General features: G+C 47.4%; 1 protein-coding gene across 2 annotated transcripts in view; it reads left to right on the forward strand.

The window, feature by feature from the left end:
• The window catches only part of LOC147108966 (myosin-7-like), a 145,063-nt gene that overhangs the window by 46,761 nt on the left and 76,696 nt on the right, over window positions 1-21,606 (forward strand). For both annotated transcript variants that reach the window (XM_086005960.1, XM_086005961.1), the window contains 6 exons: window positions 7,052-7,222; window positions 9,287-9,466; window positions 9,951-10,083; window positions 11,356-11,435; window positions 14,190-14,277; window positions 15,156-15,273. In XM_086005960.1, the coding sequence (XP_085862086.1) occupies window positions 7,052-7,222; window positions 9,287-9,466; window positions 9,951-10,083; window positions 11,356-11,435; window positions 14,190-14,277; window positions 15,156-15,273 (770 nt within the window). The remainder of the gene's footprint in view (window positions 1-7,051; window positions 7,223-9,286; window positions 9,467-9,950; window positions 10,084-11,355; window positions 11,436-14,189; window positions 14,278-15,155; window positions 15,274-21,606) is intronic.

Raw genomic sequence — 21,606 nt, forward strand, 5'->3', positions numbered from 1 at the left:
CCACTCTCCCCCTCTCTCTCTCCCCCCTCCCTCCCTCTCTCCCCCCCCCTCCCTCTCTCTCCCCCCTCCCAATTCACAATTCACAATTCAAATCGCTTTATTGGCATGATAAGTTACATCTTATGTTGCCAAAGCATCAAAATACATTTATGGTTGAGCACATAAACGCAGTTCTATTCATACATTGTATAAACAGGTATATCCCTGAGTGTATAATTATACATTCGCATTGTTTATATATATTCATTTCTTAGTTTACTGGTTGTCCCTCTGTTCATGGCAAGCTGTAACGTAGTGTGCCGCCAGTGTTACACAGCTTCTCTCCTCTCCCAGTAGGAATCGGAGTTTTTGGTTGTCATTCAGATTTCTGAATTCAGGGCATATTTGTGAGAATTTTTGGTAGAAATTCTCCCTGATGTCCTGATATTTTCCACAGGCTGTGAGGAAGTGCATCTCTGTCTCCACTGCTCCCTGATTGCAGTGAGAGCATATCCTGTCTTCTCTTGGCAGCCTGGTCTGCCTTTTTCGATCGCTAGGCTATGTTCGCTAAGTCTGTACCTTGTCAAGGTTCTTCTCAGTTTGTTATCCTTTACCATGGTCAGGTAATCAGCTATGTTGTATTGTCTGTTTAGGGCCAAGTAGCAATTGAGTTTGCTTTGGGTTTTTGTTGTTTCTGCCCAATATGTCAGATATATTTCCTTTTGCTTAGCGATGATTGTGTTGGGTCGAATTCTTTGTGTTACGCTGTCACTGTCCTGCGGCTGGTTATTGTTAGTAGTGTTAGTAGTTACTTCAGAGTCCCAGGACTAGTTGGCTGAGGGTATTCTTCTTTATGGTCAGCTCTTGGCATTTCAGGGCGTCGTAGTGATAGCATTGGGGGTTGCTCATTTGTAGGTGATTCCAAAATTTGGTGGCTCTTTTTTGGATCGTGATTAGTAATGGATATTGGCCTAGTTCCGCCCTGCATGCATTGTTTACTGTTTTCCTTTGAGTCCGGAGGATACTTTTACAGAATTCTGCATGTAGGATCTCAATTGGGTGTTTGTCCCATTTTGCAAATTCTTGTTGTGTTAGCGGTCCCCATACCTCACTGCCATAGAGTGCAATTGGTTCCATTACTGATTTGAAATTGTTTAGCCAAATGCTAATTGGGATTTCTATTTGGATTGATTTTTTGATGGCATAGAAAGCCCTTCTTGCTTTCTCTTTCAGTTCATTCACAGCCAGTTTGAAGTTTCCCGTAGAACTGATTTTTAAGCCCAAGTATGTGTAGTTAGTGGTTTGTTCAATTTTGGTTGTTCCTATTGTGAAATTTATTTTGGGTCCCTGAGGTCTGGATCTTTGCTGGAACACAACAACTTTGGTTTTTTGGGATTTATTGTCCAGGGCCCAAGTCTGGCAGTACGACTCCAGCAGATCCAGGTCTGCTGTAGACCCTCCTTAGTTGGTGGCAGCAGAACCAGGTCGTCTGCATAGAGGAGGAATTTAACCTTGGATTCATATAGGGTGAGGCCGGGTGCTGTAGATTGTTCAAGTAGTTTTGCCAATTCATTTATGTAAATATTAAAGAGTGTCGGTGAGATTGGCGAGCCCTGCGTCACCCCCCGCCCCTGTGGGAAGTATTTTGTTCGTTTGTCTCCAATTTTAACTGCACATTTGTTGTTTGTATACATTGATTTAATTACATCATATGTTTTTCCCCCTACCCCGCTTTCGATAAGTTTCAGGAATAAACCGTCATGCCAGATGGAGTCGAAAGCCTTCTGGGAATCTATAAAGCATGCGTAGATTTTTGCTTTTGTTATGGTGAACGTGTTTGTCAATTAGGGTCTGTAGGGTGAAGATATGATCTGATGTTCTATAGTTTGGCAGGAATCCAATTTGGCTTTTACTCAAGACATTGTGCTCCTCAAGGACGTTTATAAGTCTTTTGTTTATGATGCTACAGAATACCTTCCCCAGGTTACTGTTTACACAGATGCCTCGATAGTTATTTGGGTAGACTTTGTCCCCACTTTTGTATATGGGCGTTATGAGTCCTTTGTTCCAGATATCAGGGAAGTAACCGACACTCAGAACCAAGTTGAAGAGTTTTAGGATAGCCAGTTTCATTTTGTCGTCTGTGTGTTTAATCATCTCGTTTAGTATGCCGTCTGTCCCGCAAGCTTTTCCTGGTCGCAGGTCCTTGAGTTTTTCAGAAAGTTCTTTTTCTGTTATTGTGGAGTCTAGCGCGTTTTGGTTATCTTTTATGGCCATTTCTAGCTTTTCCAGTTTTTTGCATATTTGGTGTTGCTCTGGCCTTAGTGTGTTTTTCTGGTATAATTTTTCAAAGTGGTTTTCCCATGTGTCCCCATTTTGAATGGCCAATTCGTCGTGTTGTTTTTTGTGTAGTGTATTCAAGTTGTCCCAGAAACAATTGGAATCAATGGATTCCTCAATGGAGCTGAGTGTATTCTTAATATATTGCTCTTTTTTGGTTCTGAGTGTGTTTCTGTATTGTGTTAGTGTCTGACAATAGGTAAGGCGTAATTCCTCGTTTTCTGGATGTCTGTGTTTTTGGTTTGATATTTTTCTAAGTTTTTTCCTCATGTTATGGCAATCTGGGTCAAACCATTTTTCATAGTTTTTTGTTTTGGGTTTGTTCTTGCGAGCTTTCAAGTTTGCACTTGTTGCCAAATTATCGAAAATATTGTTTAGGTTATTTACTGCCCGGTTTACGCCTTCTTTATTGTGAGTGTATATGTTATCCAGAAAGGTGTCCAAGAGAGCTTGAGTTGATGCATTGCTAATTGTTTTCTGGTATTTTTCCGTGTCGTTTTTGGCCCATCTGTACGATTTTTTGGTGTTGTACAGTTTACTGGGTTGTGTTTCCTCTCTCCCTCCCTCTCTCTCCCCCCCTCCCTCCCTCTCGCTCCCCCCTCTCTCTCCCCCCTCCCTCTCTCTCCCCCCCTCCCTCTCCCCCCCTCTCTCTCCCCTCCCTCCCTTTCTCTCTCCCCCCTCCCTCCCTCTCTCTCCCCCTCCCTCCCTCTCTCCCCCCCTCCCTCTCTCTCCCCCTCCCTCCCTCTCTCTCTCCCCCCTCCCTCTCTCCCCCTCCTCCCTCTCCCCCTCCCTCCCTCTCTCTCCCCCTCCCTCCCTCCCTCCCTCTCTCTCTCCCCCTCCCTCCCTCTCTCTCTCTCCCCCTCCCTCCCTCTCTCCCCCTCCCTCCCTCCCTCTCTCTCCCCCTCCCGCTCTCTCTCTCCCCCTCCCTCCCTGTCTCTCTCCCCCTCCCTCCCTCTCTCTCTCCCTCCCTCCCCCTCCCTCCCTCCCTCTCCCCCTCCCTCCCTCTCTCTCTCCCCCTCCCTCCCTCTCTCTCCCCCTCCCTCCCTCCCTCTCTCTCCCCCTCCCTCCCTCTCTCTCAATTTTCAATTCAATTCAATTCAAATCGCTTTATTGGCATGACAAGTTACATCTTATGTTGCCAAAGCATCGGAAAACATTCATGTTTGTTCACAAAAATACAGATCTATCCATACAGTGTATAAACAGATATATCCCTGAGTGTATAAATATATACTTTCATATAATTTATATATACTCTTTTCTTATATTTACTGGTTGTCCCTCTGTTTATGGCAAGCTGTAACATAGTGTGCCGCTAGTGTTATGCAATTTCTCTCTTCCCCCAGTAGGTATGGGAGTTTTTGGTCGTCATTCAAATTTCTGAATTCCGGGCATATTTTTAGAATTTTGGGTAGAAATTCTCCCTTATGCCCTGATATTTTCTACAAGCTGTGAGGAAGTGCATCTCTGTCTCCACCACTCCCTGACTGCAGTGAGAGCATATCCTGTCCTCTCTTGGTAGCCGGGTCTGTCTGTGTCTACCTTTTTCGATCGCCAGGTTATGTTCACTAAGTCTGTACATTGTCAAAGTTTTTCTCAGTTTGCTATCCTTTACCATGGTCAGGTAATCAGCCATGTTGTATTGTCTGTTTAGGGCCAAGTAGCAATTGAGTTTGCTTTGGGTTTTTGTTGTTTCTGCCCAATATGACAGATATTTTTCCTTTTGCTTAGCGACGATTGTGTTGGGTCGAATTCTTTGTGTTACGCTGTCACTGTCCTGGGGCTGGTTATTGTTAGTAATGTTAGTAGTTACTTCACTGAGTTCGAGGACTAGTTGACTGAGAGTATTCTTCTTTATGGTCCTCTCTTGGCATTTCAGGGCTTCGTAATGATAGCATTGGGGGTTGCTCATTTCTAGGTGTTTCCAAAATTTGGTGGCTCTTTTTTGGATAGTGATTATTAATGGATATTGGCCTAGTTCTGCCCTGCATGCATTGTTTATGGTTTCCCTTTGAGTCCGGAGGATACTTTTACAGAATTCTGCATGTAGGATCTCAATTGGGTGTTTGTCCCATTTTGCATGACTTGCTGAGTTTTTCCAGCATTTTCTGTTGTTATTGCAAATTCTTGTTGTGTTAGCGGTCCCCACACCTCACTGCCATAGAGTGCAATTGGTTCAATTACTGATTTGAAAATTTTGAGCCAAATGCTAATTGGGATTTCTATTTGGATTGATTTTTTAATGGCATAGAAAGCCCTTCTTGCTTTCTCTTTCAGTTCATTCACAGCCAGTTTGAAATTTCCCGTAGAACTGATTTTTAAGCCCAAGTATGTGTAGTTAGTGGTTTGTTCAATTTTGGTTGTTCCTAGTGTGAAATTTATTTTGGGTCCCTGATGTCTGGATCTTTGCTGGAACACAAGGACTTTGGTTTTTTGGGGATTTATTGTCATGGCCCAAGTCTGGCAGTATGACTCAAGCAGATCCAGGTTCTGCTGTAGCCCCTCCTTAGTTGGTGACAGCAGAACCAGGTCGTCTGCATAGAGGAGGAATTTAACCTTGGATTCATATAGGGTAAGGCCGGGTGCCGTAGATTGTTCAAGTAGTTTTGCCAATTCATTTATGTAAATATTAAAGAGTGTCAGTGAGATTGGCGAGCCCTGCATCACCCCCCGCCCCTGTGGGAAGTATTTTGTTTGTTTGTCTCCAATTTTAACTGCACATTTGTTGTTTGTATACATTGATTTAATTACATCATATGTTTTTCCCCCTACCCCGCTTTCGATAAGTTTCAGGAATAAACCGTTATGCCAGATGGAGTTGAAAGCCTTCTGGAAATCTATAAAGCATGCGTAGATTTTGCTTTTGTTTTGATGAACGTGTTTGTCAATTAGGGTCTGTAGGGTGAAGATATGATCTGATGTTCTATAGTTTGGCAGGAATCCAATTTGGCTTTTACTCAAGACATTGTGCTCCTCAAGGAAGTTTATAAGTCTTTTGTTTATGATGCTACAGAATACCTTCCCCAGGTTACTGTTTACACAGATGCCTCGATAGTTATTTGGGTCGACTTTGTCCCCACTTTTGTATATGGGCGTTATGAGTCCTTTGTTCCAGATATCAGGGAAGTAACCGACACTCGGACCCAAGTTGAAGAGTTTTAGGATAGCCAGTTTCATTTTATCGTCTGTGTGTTTAATCATCTCGCTTAGTATGCCGTCTGCCCCGCAAGCTTTTCCTGGTCGCAGGTCCTTGAGTTTTTCAAAGAGTTCTTTTTCTGTTATTATGGAGTCTAGCGGGTTTTGGTTATCTTTTATGGCCATTTCGAGCTTTTCCAGTTTTTTGCATATTTGGTGTTGCTCTGGCCTTAGTGTGTTTTTCTGGTATAATTTTTCAGTGGTTTTCCCATGTGTCTCCATTTTGAATGGCCAATTCGTCGTGTTGTTTTTTGTGTAATGTATTCCAGTAGTCCCAGAAACAATTTGAATCAATGGATTCCTCAATGGAGCTGAGTGTATTCTTAATATATTGCTCTTTTTTTGGTTCTGAGTGTGTTTCTGTATTGTGTTAGTGTCTGACAATAAGTAAGGCGTAATTCCTCGTTTTCTGGATGTCTGTGTTTTTGGTTTGATATTTTTCTAAGTTTTTTCCTCATGTTATGGCAATCTGGGTCAAACCATTTTTCATAGTTTTTTGTTTTGGGTTTGTTCTTGCGAGCTTTCAAGTTTGACCTTGTTGCCAAATTATCAAAAATATTGTTTAGGTTATTCACTGCCCGGTTTACGCCTTCTTTATTGTGAGTGTATATGTTACCCAGAAAGGTGTCCAAGAGAGCTTGAGTTGATTCATTGCTAATTGCTTTCTGGTATTTTTCCGTGTCGTTTTTGGCCCATCTGTACGATTTTTTGGTGTTGTACAGTTTACTGGGTTGTGTTTCTGTGTTGTTTGTTTCTGTCTTTTTAAGATACATAGTAATTTGACTGTGATCTGACTGTGAATGCTCTGAAAGAGGATGGGTCCAAGTCCGTAATCATATAGTCTACGGTGCTGCAGCCAAGAGGTGAGCAGTAGGTCGATCTTCCTAGGAGGTCTCCTATGAATCTACCATTGACAATGTACAGACCCAGGCTTCGACAGAGCTGCAGGAGCTGTTTTCCGTTGGTATTTGTCTGCTTGTCGCAGTTATGCCTGTATGGAAGGGAAGGGATATCGAAGTGGTTATTCCCGAATATGTAATTGTTTCCCTGATTATTGGTGAAGTCTGGTTCTTCGCCAGTTCTTGAATTGAGGTCACCACAGATCAACACGTTCCCCTGGGCCTGGTATTGGATAATTTCCCCCTCAATGTTGGAGAAGGTGTCCTCTTTAAAGTACGGGGATTCCATTGGGGGGATATAGAGTGCGCAAATGAAAACATCTTGGGTGTTAGAGATAATCTCCCTCTCAATTTTGAGCCACATGTGGTTTTCGCCCTTTTTTATAAATTTGATGTAATTCTTAAGCTCTGTTTTAAACCAAATCAGTATGCCTCCGCAGTCTCTGCCTTGGGTTACTCCTGGTAATTTCTCTCTCCCCCTCCCTCCCTCTCTCTCTCCCCCTCCCTCCCTCCCTCTCTCTCTCTCTCTCTCTCTCCCCCTCCCTCCCTCTCTCTCTCTCTCCCCCTCCCTCCCTCTCTCTCTCTCTCTCCCCCTTCCTCCCTCTCTCTCTTTCTCCACCCTCTCTCTGGTCCTACAGTTTAATAGCTTCGAGCAGCTCTGCATCAACTTCACCAATGAGAAACTGCAACAGTTTTTCAATCATCACATGTTTGTGCTGGAGCAGGAAGAGTATAAGAAGGAGGGAATCGATTGGGTCTTCATTGACTTCGGCCTGGATCTGCAGGCTTGTATTGATCTTATTGAAAAGGTAGAGGCTTGTACAAACTGTTCATTTCCTTCAAATATAAAAGTTTTGTGGGGCGAAAAGATCTTTTGACGTTCACATTTTTGTTGCATAAGACTTCATTCATGTCCAGAACATTCAGTCAAAATATTTGTTCTAATTTGCAGATCCCGTCACAGGTTTGTTCCTTTCACCCTTTGTATTCCTACCTGTTCCGTGTCCTAACTCGCACCAAGTCCCGTTCACCCATCACCCCCTGTGCTCACCCCGAGACCCGTTCACCCATCACCCCCTGTGCTCACTGAGAACCGTTCACCCATCACCCCGTGCTCACCCCGAGACCCGTTCACCCATCACCCCCTGTGCTCACCCAGTCCCGTTCACCCATCACCCCGTGCTCACTGAGACCCGTTCACCCATCACCCCCTGTGCTCACCCCGAGTCCCGTTCACCCATCACCCCGTGCTCACCCAGAGACCTGTTCACCCATCACCCCCTGTGCTCACCGAGACCCATTCACCCATCACCCCCTGTGCTCACCGAGACCCGTTCACCCATCACCCCGTGCTCACTGAGACCCGTTCACCCATCACCCCCTGTGCTCACTGAGACCCGTTCACCCATCACCCCCTGTGCTCACTGAGACCCGTTCACCCATCACCCCCTGTGCTCACCCCGAGACCCGTTCACCCATCACCCCGTGCTCACCCAGTCCCGTTCACCCATCACCCCCTGTGCTCACGAGACCCGTTCACCCATCACCCCCTGTGCTCACTGAGACCCGTTCACCCATCACCCCCTGTGCTCACTGAGACTCGTTCACCCATCACCCCCTGTGCTCACCGAGACCCGTTCATCCATCACCCCCTGTGCTCACCGAGACCCGTTCACCCATCACCCCCTGTGCTCACTGAGACCCGTTCACCCATCACCCCATGCTCACCGAGACCCGTTCACCCATCACCCCCTGTGCTCACCCCGAGACCCGTTCACCCATCACCCCCTGTGCTCACTGAGACCCGTTCACCCATCACCCCCTGTGCTCACTGAGACCCGTTCACCCATCACCCCCTGTGCTCACCCCGAGTCCCGTTCACCCATCACCCCCTGTGCTCACCCCAAGACCCGTTCACCCATCACCCCCTGTGCTCACCGAGACCTGTTCACCCATCAACCCCTGTGCTCGCACTGAGACCCGTTCAACCATCACCCCCTGTGCTCACCGAGTCCCGTTCACCCATCACCCCCTGTGCTCACTGAGACCCGTTCACCCATCACCCCCTGTGCTCACTGAGACCCGTTCACCCATCACCCCCTGTGTTCACTGAGACCCGTTCACCCATCACCCCCTGTGCTCACTGAGACCCGTTCACCCATCACCCTCTGTGCTCGTTGACCTACATTGGCTCCCGGTCCAGCAACACCTCGATTTTAAAATTCTCATCCTTGTTTTCTAATCCCTCCACGGCCTCATCCCTCCCTATCTCTGTAACCTCCTCCAGCCCTACAACCCTCCGAGATATCTGTGCTCCTCCAATTCTGGCCTCTTGAGCATCCCTGATTTTAATCGCTCCACCATTGGTGGCCGTGCCTTCAGCTGCCTGGGCCCCAAGCTTGGGAATTCCCTCCCTAAACCTCTCCGCCTAGCTACCTCTCTTTCTTCCTTTTAAGATGCTCCTTAAAACCTACCTCTTTGACCGAACCAGACCAGGGAGAACCCAGTTCAATTCCCAGTCTGTGCACAGTTAGTTGATCTCAGCTGCCATCGTCCTAAGGGGCCACAGTTGGATTCTGTACCCTGTAATATCAGGGGAGAAATTGTCCAGGTTCTTACGTGATCGCTACCCACAGATCCCTGCTGGAAAGAGCATGGGGACATTGACAAAGGCTGGGATCGCACTCGCTGTGATGCCACCCTCAGTCAAATAGAGGCTCTTGCACAGAGTCCCAGACGGCAACTGCAGCCATGGAATCTTATCTCAGGGAGGATCCACAAACTTGGGAAAAGGCCGAGGGGGGAGGGGAATTGGTGGGAAGGAAAAAAGTGTGCTTAACTTTGACTGGCTGTTTATTCTCTGTTTGACTCAGCCTCTGGGCATCCTGTCGATCCTGGAGGAGGAGTGCATGTTCCCAAAAGCCAGCGACATGTCATTCAAAGAGAAGCTGTATGACAATCACCTGGGGAAATCGCCCAACCTGCAAAAACCACGGCTCGACAAAAAACGCAAATATGAGGCTCATTTCGAGCTGGTTCACTATGCTGGTGTGGTAAGTGTGATCAATCACTACACAGGTGTGATCAATCACTACACAGGTGTGATCAAGCACTGCACAGGTGTGATCAATCACTGCACAGGTGTGATCAATCACTGCACAGGTGTGATCAAGCACTGCACAGGTGTGATCAATCACTGCACAGGTGTGATCAATCACTGCACAGGTGTGATCAATCACTGCACAGGTGTGATCAATCACTGCACAGGTGTGATCAATCACTGCACAGGTGTGATCAATCACTACACAGGTGTGATCAATCACTGCACAGGTGTGATCAATCACTACACAAGTGTGATCAATCACTACACAAGTGTGATCAATCACTACACAGATAGAATAGTGTATCAGAGTGACAGGGCCTGGTTAAGGGGAAACTCTAAGTGTAAGAATTAACTGAGATTCGCCGGGCTCCAGTCTGACATGGTTCGTTGCTGAGTGTCGATTTGCACGGGGATTAATTTTGATTTTCCCACAGGTTCCTTACAACATTACTGGGTGGCTCAATAAAAACAAGGACCCCCTGAATGAGACTGTGGTGGCAGTCTTTCAGAAATCTTCCAACAAGCTGTTGGCCGCCTTGTATGAAAATTATGTCAGTGCTGAATTGGGTAAATTATTCTCGACTTGTTAATATCTGTTCTTGTTCTTTGTACAGCCGAGTGAGGCAGAATGAAACTTTCCTGCAGTCAGTACTGCGGTCTGTGGCTTCTTGTCAATGTAGGCCCCGACCCCACACTGAACCTGACTCGACCCCCGACCCCACACTGACCCTGACCCCTGACTGACCCGACCCTGACCCCACCCGACCCCCGACTGACCCCGACCCCACCCCCCCTGATCCCCCACCCCGCCCCCCCCCTGATCCCCGACCCCATACTGACTCCAACCCCTGACCCCCCACCCCTGACCCCGATCTTTTCCAATCACCAGCATGTGGTGCAGCGACAATAAATGAAGACCACAGGCTGGGCGCCAATTCCCAAATCCTCCCTGTTCATCGAGGAAGTGAGAGATTAAAAATTCCGAATATTTTAACCCAGAGTCAATATTAAACACTTTCAGTTCAGGTTTAAGACAGAGCCTCACTGTCCCAGCTCCGGCCTCACTGTCCCAACTCCGGCCCCACTGTCCCAACTGTCCCAGTCTGGCCCCACTGTCCCACTCTGGCCCCACTCTGCCCTCACTGTCCCAGTCTGCCCTCACTGTCCCAGTCTGCCCCCACTGTCCCAGCTCCGGCCTCACTGTCCCACTCTGGCCCCACTGTCCCAGTCTGGCCCCACTGTCCCAGTCTGCCCTCACTGTCCCAGTCTGCCCTCACTGTCCCAGTCTGCCCTCACTGTCCCAGTCTGGCCCCACTGTCCCAGTCTGCCCTCACTGTCCCAGTCTGCCCTCACTGTCCCAGTCTGCCCTCACTGTCCCAGTCTGCCCTCACTGTCCCAGTCTGCCCTCACTGTCCCAGTCTGCCCTCACTGTCCCAGTCTGCCCTCACTGTCCCAGTCTGCCCTCACTGTCCCAGTCTGGCCCCACTGTCCCAGTCTGCCCTCACTGTCCCAGTCTGCCCTCACTGTCCCAGTCTGCCCCCACTGTCCCAGTCTGCCCCCACTGTCCCAGTCTGGCCCCACTGTCCCAGTCTGGCCCCACTGTCCCAGTCTGGCCCCACTGTCCCAGTCTGGCCCCACTGTCCCAGTCTGGCCCCACTGTCCCAGTCTGGCCCCACTGTCCCAGTCTGGCCTTCCTGCCTCTTAAACCAGTAACTCGATCTCCTGCCGACTCCTCACACACGGGGATTTCCTGGGGTGCGCTTCTTGCTGTAAGTGGCTGTACCCACCCATTCTCATATCATGAATATTTTATTTTTCACTTTTCTCCTTTCATTCCAGCCCAGGAGCAGAGCAAGTCCGGGGCAAAGGAAAAGCGGAAGAAAGCTGCGTCTTTCCAGACTGTCTCCCAGCTACATAAAGTAAGATTCAACTCCGCTTACAATCCAGCTTCGAACTGGCCTCTTGTACACACCCCGCTTCCCTCAAATGTCGGCCAATTGTAATCTCTCCCTCCGACACACTCCATGGGCTGAGATGCAGATTCCTTCACTCAGAGTGCCTGCACCAATATCAACAATCGGATGGAGTTTCATTCAAGATCGCTCCGCCTGAAATATCTTAAACTGGTAGGAAGTGGCCCGGCCATCAATAGGACAGTTTGAATTTCAATATCCACTCAAATAGTTGGAGACAAAAATCCACTGATTGAAATTGTGAAGCATCATTAATAGTTTGATATTTTAAAAATGCAAACTGATTGTATAATTCAGCAACCATTAGTGATGGATCTGTACTGCCTCTTGATTCAACAGTCACTTCATTCAAATGATCTAATATTTCAATTTTTTAAGCTCTGGATTCCCATGTTACTCTGTTATTCACATTTCTTAATTCAAATTATTGGATACTTGAAATTTTACTGTACAAAAACTGCCCGAATTCTCCTGATTAGTGACTGTACGAGGCAGAGGGTGAAATGGAATCACTCAATGTTTTAGAGCCTTGGAACACACACCATTATATTTTGTACTTTTTAATCCTTAAAAACCGAGATACTACAAAAAGAACCTGGATAGAGCAGGATATAATTGAAGAATTGGAGAGAGCCATAACATTACCAGTAACCTAATCAAAGTGCCTGAAACTGCCCTCAGTCAATCCCAATAAGCCTCTCTCCTTGTTCTTTCATGCTTATTTGAATTTTAGTTCCCATCAAGGCAAAGGATATTGACACCGGAAAATAGAACCACTGTGGGCACCCCAAGCACGGCCAGGTCAGCTTTAGCGTGGTTAGATACACAGTAAAGCTCCCTGTATCCTGCTCAAATAATGTGCCTTAAACCCAGCACCTCTTACGGTGCTGGCATCACATTCCATTTCCCACACCAGTCCTCGCCAAGTGAGATTGTTTATTTAGTGCAAATTTGTGCCAAGTTATAGGTAGTTGTAAACTCTACATTCAGGTCAACTAACTACTGGGTTGAGATTGGCCCAGATTTATTTATAATCCCATCCTGACAGTGGGCAGAGACAGGAGATCTTCACACCCTCAACCTGCCTTGCCTTCAAGGGCCAGAGCCCTGAGCTGGAATAACAGTGCAGTGCCCTCTGTGACTGTGAAGAGTTATTTATAGTGAATGGGTCTCTTCACAATTAAAATAAAATCCTTTCCCCAGGTGCTCAATAACTAAGAATCATCACATTGGCTGGCACCCACACACAGCCACTAGCTCTGCCACTCCTGACCCCCATCTCTCTCCCCACCCCGCCATCAAAGATGGATCAGGTAGCAGATACCATACTTTAAACAGGGTGACCACACGTGAGGATTCCAAGGCAGAAGAGAGGGGTTATACTTTTTAATAGATGATCCCATTCTTAACCATTTGCTAAGGCTTCTCGGAGGCAGTTTGGCTCAGTGGGAATGTTGGGATTCCGGATGGATGAGATGAAATGGCCCAAAAGCCTCCTTCATCCGAACTGACCTTGTGATTTCTTTCTGACCCGACAATGAGATCAAGGTAGTTAAGACTTGCAGTGATGTTTAGCTAATTTATGAATGAACATCACTTTAAGTCTGTGCTATCTTTCCACTCACTATCTGCTGAAGAGTAGAATGTGGTAAGTTTCGAAAAAGAACGACAGCTGGATAAGTCCTGATGGGAAATAAACACAGCGTCATCCCAAACATTCATATCCCTTCGCCATTAACATCGCTCTGAACAACTGCACACTCTCACCAGGAAAAGAGAAAGAGAACTACAATATCAGTCGCTCAACTGCAAAGGATCCCCTATTAACCAGAGAGGATCCCCTATTAACCAGAGAGGATCCCCTATTAACCGAAGGGTATCCCCTATTAACCAGAGGGGATCCCCTATTAACCGAAGGGGATCCCCTATTAACCGAAGGGGATCCCCTATTAACCAGAGGGGATCCCCTATTAACCAGAGATCCCCTATTAACCAAAGGGGATCTCCTATTAACCGAAGGGGATCCCCTATTAACCGAAGGGGATCCCCTATTAACCGGAGATCCCCTATTAACCGAAGGAGATCCCCTATTAACTGGAGAGGATCCCTATTAACCGGAGAGGATCCCTAGTAACCGGAGAGGATCCCCTATTAACCAAAGGGGATCCCCTAGTAACCGGAGAGGATCCCCTATTAACCGAAGGAGATCCCCTATTAACCGAAGGAGATCCCCTATTAACCGGAGAGGATCCCCTATTAACCGAAGGGGATCCCCTATTAACCAAAGGGGATCCCCTAGTAACCGGAGAGGATCCCCTATTAACCGAAGGAGATCCCCTATTAACCGAAGGGGATCCCCTATTAACCGAAGGGGATCCCCTATTAACCGGAGGGGATCCCCTATTAACCGAAGGGGATCCCCTATTAACCAGAGAGGATCCCCTATTAACCGAAGGGGATCCCCTATTAACCGAAGGGGATCTACATTCAGTGCTCACACAGGCTTCCGGTGACCTCACAACCTCAGCATGAGTTAGGGACAGGGGCTGGCGGTTGGGATGGAAGGGAAAGGGTAACTTTAATTATTAGTTTGTTTTTGTGTGAAGGGCAGATTGTTAGCAATAGAATTATTCAGCAAATTCCGATGCCAACCTTGAAGAAGCCGCCTGGAGTAACAAACTTCTTCTTTCATCACCACAGGAGAACCTCAACAAGCTGATGGCCAACTTGCGATCGACCCAGCCTCACTTTGTGCGCTGCATCATTCCCAACGAAACCAAGACTCCAGGTACTTGGCTCCAGCCACCCTGGTGTCGTTTCCAGGAGGTGACTGTTCAGGTGGAGATCTGAGCTCAGTCAATGTGTAATACTGATCCCAAGAATACTCCAGCATGACACAGGCTGTCCTGTTGTTGGGAGTGCTCCGCTAACTATCCTTTAAATATATTTGTGTGTGTGGGTGTGGGAGGAGATTTCTTGCCCACATACTGATCAATGGAACATTTTCCACACACAAGTTACCTTTCCCCCTCCCAATCCTCAAGTTAGTTATGAACTAAACACAATGAAGAGCATTCTCCACTTCAGCCCAACAACATGCCTCAGCAACAGGCTCAGGCAAGCGCCCCGCTCCTGAACTAGATCAGGGGAGTTCTCCCCGGTGTCCTGGCCAATATTTATCCCTCAACCAACATCACTAAAAAAACAGATTATCTCTTGCTGTTTGCAGGATCTTGCTGTGCACATTTTGACTGTTGTGTTTCCTACATTACAACAGTGACTACACTTCTAAAGTATTTCATTGGCTGTAAACCGTTCTGGGATGTCCTGAGGTCGTGAAAGGCGCTATAGAAATGCAATCCTTCTAGCCTATGAGTGAGATCATCAATGCTGTGACAACTTGTGCCATGTGTGCAGAGTAAACTTTCAACCCATCAGTCTGGTCTGAGGTCCAACTCTTCACTCCACACAATCACTCTTCAAAGTGTCCCTGGGAGCGATACTCTCTGCTCACAGGCACCCTGCTAGAAAGGCCCCAGTTTAACGGGTCCTGGCAGTGAGACTCTGGTTAAGGGTCCTGATGGTGAGACTCTGGTTAAGGGTAGGTATGGCCATTCTGATGCTTGGCCCTTGCTGGCTGGTAATTAAGTGTTCTCCATTTTCCAGGTGCGATGGACCCATTCCAGGTTCTGCACCAGCTCCGTTGTAATGGTGTGCTTGAAGGAATCCGTATTTGCCGTAAAGGCTTCCCGAACAGAGTGCTCTACGCAGACTTCAAGCAGCGGTAAGAATTGACCACAAAAGCACATGGTCCGGTCTGTCCATGTGTTGAACTTTGACCCCCTCAAATAACCACAGTAAGGCCTCTGCCCACAATATAAAATACCATGCCGATTGTGTTTGCCTTTTGTGCACTCGCTGATCACTACTTGGTTGTTCACACTGGCACAAGAGCCATAACCAGGGCGTGTCCTTTAATTTCAGCTGAAAATGACCGTTTTAATCCCGGGGGAGGGGCATTTTTGCACCACCTCCTTTTCACCTTTGTCCCTGGGGGGCCAGTCAAGGTCAGCCTGGCTGTGGCCTGTTGACCCTCCCAGGGGTAGTATCATTTAACCTCCTAGAGTCAAATGGCTCCTTAAAACAAAACAAAGAGAATTCCTGAAACTCAACCGTTTGCCCCTCATCCTGTGAGAAAGGTTAAGCTGCCACAGAGACATCCAACGTGGGATCTCACCATGGCGAGTGCAGTGCAGATTTAAATCCATCACTCATTCGTGCAGCCAGTTGGAGCTGGACAGAAAGTTACTGAGTGACTCTTGGTGAATGGCGGAGCAGGCTCCAGGCTCCAGGGGCTGCACAGCCGACTCCTGCTCCTGTGACACGGCCAAGGATGATCCAGCGGGAAATGGTATCCAGGAGAACCTTCCAAACATAAACTTTGTAAATCCTCCACACAACAGTGGGAAATGGCTACAGATTCCCAGGGCCAAAACAAGAGTCGAGATTAACCATGATTAGTGTTCCCGAACTCTTCACTACTCCGAGCTTAATGCAGGGGTGAACAGAAGAGATTATGAAAAACTGAGATTTGTTTATTGAGAAACTTGGGTTAAACGTCAGCACAGGGAGATCACCAGGACACAACGGACAAGATAAATTGAGTAGTAGCGGGTAGGTGGCCATAAACCTGAAGATTATAAAAGGAAGGGAAGGGGAGAAGTGAAGTGTTGCCCAGTTCTCAGGTGTTGGGGTAAGGATTCAGGACTGGAGCTGAAACATTGGAGCCATTCCTAAATCCACAGAGAGGCTTGTCCAGCTCTGCCAGTGCACATCAAAATATCGCAGACAGCGCCCCTCACGCTGTGCCCCCCTGTATCCCTGCCAGTGTAATCCCACCAGTGTAGCTAATTTAGCAGGGGGATGGGCACCAGGATGTAGCATTAGAAAGGAGAAACAAGGTGCACAAAGGATTGGGAGAGGCAGATAGAGTAAGAAATAGTACAGTATTAGGTGGGGTCAGACTAAGAGAAAATGCAAGAAGGTCTAAGATAGGTTTATAGTGCATGTGTGTGAATGCACAAAGTGTGGTAAATAAGGTTGGTGAGCTGCAGGTGCAAATAGACACGTGGGAATATGATGTCGTGGTGATAACGGAAACCTGGCTCAAAAAGGGCAGGATTGGGCACTAAATATTCCTGGATATAAGGTGTTCAGGAAAGATAAGGAAGGAAAGAAAGGATGTGGGGTGGCAGTATTCTTCTTCTTCTTCTTAGGCAGTCCCTCGGAACCGAGGATGACTTGCTTCCACATTAAAAATGAGTTCGCAGGTGACTGATGAGTCCAATGCGGGACCTACAGTCTCTGTCACAGGTGGGGCAGACGGTGGTTGAAGGGGCGGGTGGGTGGGGTGCTTGGGCTGACGTGCGCTCCTTGCGCTTGGCTTCCGCTTGCTCCCGGCGAAGAGACTCGAGGTGTTCGGCACCTTCCCGGATGCTTCTCCTCCACTTTGTGCGGTCTTGGGCCAGGGATTCCCAGGTGTCGGTGGGGATGTTACACTTTTTCAAGGAGGCTTTAAGGGTGTCCTTGAAGCGTTTCCTCTGCCCACCTGGGGCACTCTTGTCGTGCTGGAGCTCCGAGTAGAGCGCTTGTTTTGGGAGTCTCGTATTGGGCATGCGGACAATGTGACCCGTCCATCGGAACTGATCGAGCGTGGTCAAAGCTTCGATGCTGGCTTGAGCGAGAACACTGACGTTGGTGCACCTATCCTGCCAATGGATTTGCAGGATCTTGCGGAGGCAGCATTGGTGGTACCTCTCCAGTGTTAAGTGGCAGTATTAAGGAGAATATTACAGTGCTGGAGAGAGAGGATGTCCTGGAGGGGTCAAGGACTGAATCTATTTGGTTAGAATTAAGAAATAATAGAGGTGCCATTACATTACTAGGTGTATTCTATAGGTCGCCAGCTAGTGAGAAGAATATCGAGGAGCAAATTTGCAGGGAAATTACAGAGAGGTGCAAGAACTATAGAGCAGTGATAATGGGGGACTTCAACTATCCTAATATAGACTGAGATAGTAATAGTGTAAAGGGCAGAGAGGGGGAAGAATTTCTGAGTGTGTTCAGGAGAACTTTCTTGATCAGTATGTTTCTGGCCCAACGAGGAAGGAGGCATTGCTGGATCTGGTTCTGGGGAATGTGGTGGGTCAAGTGGAGCAAGTATCAGTAGGGGAACACTTAAGGGAGCAGGGATCATAGTATCATTAGGTTTGGATTAGCTATGGAAAAGGACAGGGAGCAATCTAGAGTAAAAATACTTAATTGGAGGAAGGCCAATTTCAGTGGGATGAGAATGGATCTGGCCCGGGTAAATTGGAATCAAAGATTGGCAGGCAAAACTGTAATGGAACAATGGACTGCCTTTAAAGAGGAGATGGTTCGGGTACAGCCGAGGTACATTCCCACGAGGGGGAAAGGTGAGGCAACCAAAACCAGAGCTCCCTGGATGACGAAAGAGATAGAGGGCTGGATTTTGCAGTGGGGTCAGCGGACACGATTGTTGGCGGGTCGGTGGGAAAGTTTTGTTTTCCTCAGCGGGTTGGGACCCACTGTGAACCCGCCGCCACACGCCTTTACCAAATGTTGGGTCTGTCAGCGCTGAGCAGACCCGACACGCAGCAGCGGGGGGAGCGGGGGGGCAATTAAAATAATTAGTGGCTTGTTTACAGCCACTTATCAATGTTTTTCCCCCAGCTTTTTGGATTTGACAGGGTGCCCACCGGTTTCATGTTGTGCCTGGACCTCGTCTGTGAAGCTGAGGCGGGAGATCAGTGGCCAATGAATCAGCTGATAGCTTCAAATGTCAAGTCAAAGCTCCCAGCTGATTGAGAAATGTTCCCTTATAAGAACATAAGAAATAGGAACAGGAGTAGGTCATTCGGCCCCTCGAGCCTGCTCTATCATTCAATAAGATCATGGCTGATCTGATCTTGGCCTCAACTCGACTTTCCCGCCCGCTCCCCATAACCCTCGACTCCCCTGTAGCTCAAATATCTGTCTATCTCCGCCTTGAATATATTCAATGACTCCGCCTCCACAGCTCTCTGGGGCAGAGAATTCCAAAGATTCACAACCCTCAGAGAAGAAATTCCTCCTCATTTCCATTTTAAATGGGCGATCCCTTATCCTGAAACAGCCCCCCGGTTCCAGATTCCCCCACGAGGGGAAACATCCTCCTTGCATCTACCTTGTCAAGCCCCCTCAGAATGTTTCAATAAGATCACCTCTCATTCTTCTAAACTCCAATGAATATAGGCCCAACCTGCTCAACCTTTCTTCCTAAGACAACCCCTTCATCTCCGGAATCAACCTCGTGAACCTTCTCTGAACTGCCTCCAATGCAAGTATATCCCTCCTTAAATAAGGAGACCAAAACTGTACGCAGTACTCCAGGTGTGGTCTCACCAACACCCTGTACAGTTGTAGCAGGACTTACCTACTTTTATACTCCATTCCCTTTGCAATAAAGGCCAACATTCCATTTGCCTTCCTAATTACTTGCTGTACCTGCATGGTAACTTTTTGTGTTTCATGTACGAGGACCCCCAGATCCCTCTGTACCGCAGCACTTTGTCGTCTCCATTTAAATAATCATTTGCTTTTTTATTTTTCCTACCAAAGTGGATAACCTCGCATTTTCCCACATTATATTCCATCTGCCAAATTTTTGCCCACTCACTAGTTACAGTTTGTTAACCTGAAAATGACCCATTTATCCCGACTCTCTGTTTTCTGTTAGTTAGCCAATCCTCTATCCATGCTAATATATTACCCCCAACCCCATGAGCTCTTATCTTGTGCAGTAACCTTTTATGTGGCACCTTATCGAATGCCTTCTGGAAATCCAAATACACTACATCTACTGGTTCCCCTTTATCCACCCTGATCGTTAAATCCTCAAAGAACTCTAGTAAATTTGTCAAACACGATTTCCCTTAACCACTAGCGTCTCTAAACTGCATTTCCACAACAGATTCAGGATGCTGCAAGTCTTTACACAAGTCTCTATCCAGTCTGACCTCATTACCTCTCCCACCATTGACAGATCGCTTCTGTCATCTGTACTTCACCTTCCATCTATTTCAGCAGCATGGATGCCCTTGAAATGCTCCCCTTGGTCCTCAGAATCCCACCACGATCAGCCCACACACCAGCATCACCAACAACAACACCGGCCTTCTCCGCAATCACCTGATGCTGCACAGGACACAGCATCAGCACCCGACCACATTGCTGCCCGGGAGGCCAGGGATGGCCTCACCATGGCCAGATTTACTTCACTTGATGCTGTACACCCTGACTGCACATGATGCGCCAGATTGGCACCACCCCAAACCAACACCATAAAGCATCCCTACAATGCCCAAGCCATTCCTTTCACACTCATCACCATTGCGGGGGGTACCGTTAGATCTCGCCATTCACTGCAACTCACTAAGCCACTTCCAAAGTTGCACACCAATCTGTCTAAGAACGCAAAGTGTTGAAAATAAAGGTTTCAATGTTTGACAACACATTAACAGAAACTTTACATGAACATTGGCTAAAACACCCAAGTGCCTACCCTTGTGTGTTGTTAGTTGGTATGATTGCACTAGGATGAGGGTGAGTGAGAGGGGTAGCTGGTGAGATGGGGAAGTGATAATGTAGATAGAGAGGGATGGGTGCAGGTGCAAGGTAAGTGGGTGTGAGTAAGGATGTGTAGGAGTAGGGTAGGGGAGGCAGAGTGATGGGGATGTGATGAGAGGCACAGCAGGATGAGGTTGAGTGTGGCTTTGTACTAACGTTTCATGATCTACTAAGATCATTGAAAGGCTTGCACCACTGCACAAAGGTCCTCCTGACCACATCCCTGCTTGTGCCCTCCTCTGCAATGTGCAACCAGGCTGTGTTGATCTCCTGGGGAAAGGACCTCCCTGTGTGGTAAGCTTATGGAGGGAGTCATGGGAGAGCCTGGGTGCAGCCCTGCACCTCTGTGCAGCGCTTGTCAGTGTTTGCAGCACCTCAATGCTGTAGCACAGACAGCACACATGTCAAAATAAATTTGGCCATGGTCCCTTTAAGGAAACCGGCTGATGACTTCACCAGACCCGCTTCCTCTAATTGGCTGGGAAACGCGCTGGGCGGGCTTAACAAGCCCAATCATGTTAAATTCATTTCAGAGACCGGGATGGAGATAGCAGCAGGGTCGGGACCCGCCACCGACGTCACCCGCCACGGACCTGCCGAGGTTCGTAAATTCCAGCCCAGAGAGTAAGATGAAGCAGAAAAACGGGGCATATGACAAGATGTCAGGTTGAGAATACAAGTGAGGACAAGATGTCAGGTTGAGAATACAAGTGAGAACCAGGCTGAATATAGAAAGTTCAGAGGGGAAGTGAAAAAGGAAATAAGATGGGCAAAGAGAGAGTATGAGAATAGATTAGCAGCTAATATAAAGGGAATCCAAAAGTCTTCTATAGGCATATAAATAGTAAACAGGTCGTAAGAGGCGGAGGGAGGGCGATTAGGGACCAAAATGGAGATCTACACATAGAGGCAGTGGGCATGGCTGAGATACTAAATGAGTACTTTGCATCTGTCTTTACCAAGGAAGAAGATGCTGCCAAAGTCATAGTGAAGGAGGAGGTAGTTGAGATACTGGATGGGATCAAAATTGATAAAAGAGGAAGTACTAGAAAGGCTGTCTGTACTTATAAAACACCAGGACCGGATGGGATGCATCCTAGGATGCTGAGGGAAGTAAAGGTGGAAGTTGCGGAGGTACTGGCCATAATCTTCCAATCCTCCTTAGATATGGGCGTGGTGCCAGAGGACTGGAGAATTGCAAATGTTACACCATTGTTCAAAAAAGGTGTAAAAATAAACCCAGCAACTACAGGCCAGTCAGTTTAACCTCGGTAGTGGGGAAGCTTTTAGAAACGATAATCGGGGACAAAGTTAACAGTCACTTGAACAAGTGTGGATTAATTAAGGAAAGCCAGCACGGATTTATTAAAGGCAAATCGTGTTTAACTAACTTGATTGAGTTTTTTGATGAGGTAACAGCGAGGGTTAA

Source organism: Somniosus microcephalus, chromosome 13 (genome assembly GCF_052327205.1).
Source record: "Somniosus microcephalus isolate GS21.2 chromosome 13, FLI_Smic_1.0, whole genome shotgun sequence".
Classification (NCBI taxonomy): Eukaryota; Metazoa; Chordata; class Chondrichthyes; order Squaliformes; family Somniosidae; genus Somniosus; species Somniosus microcephalus.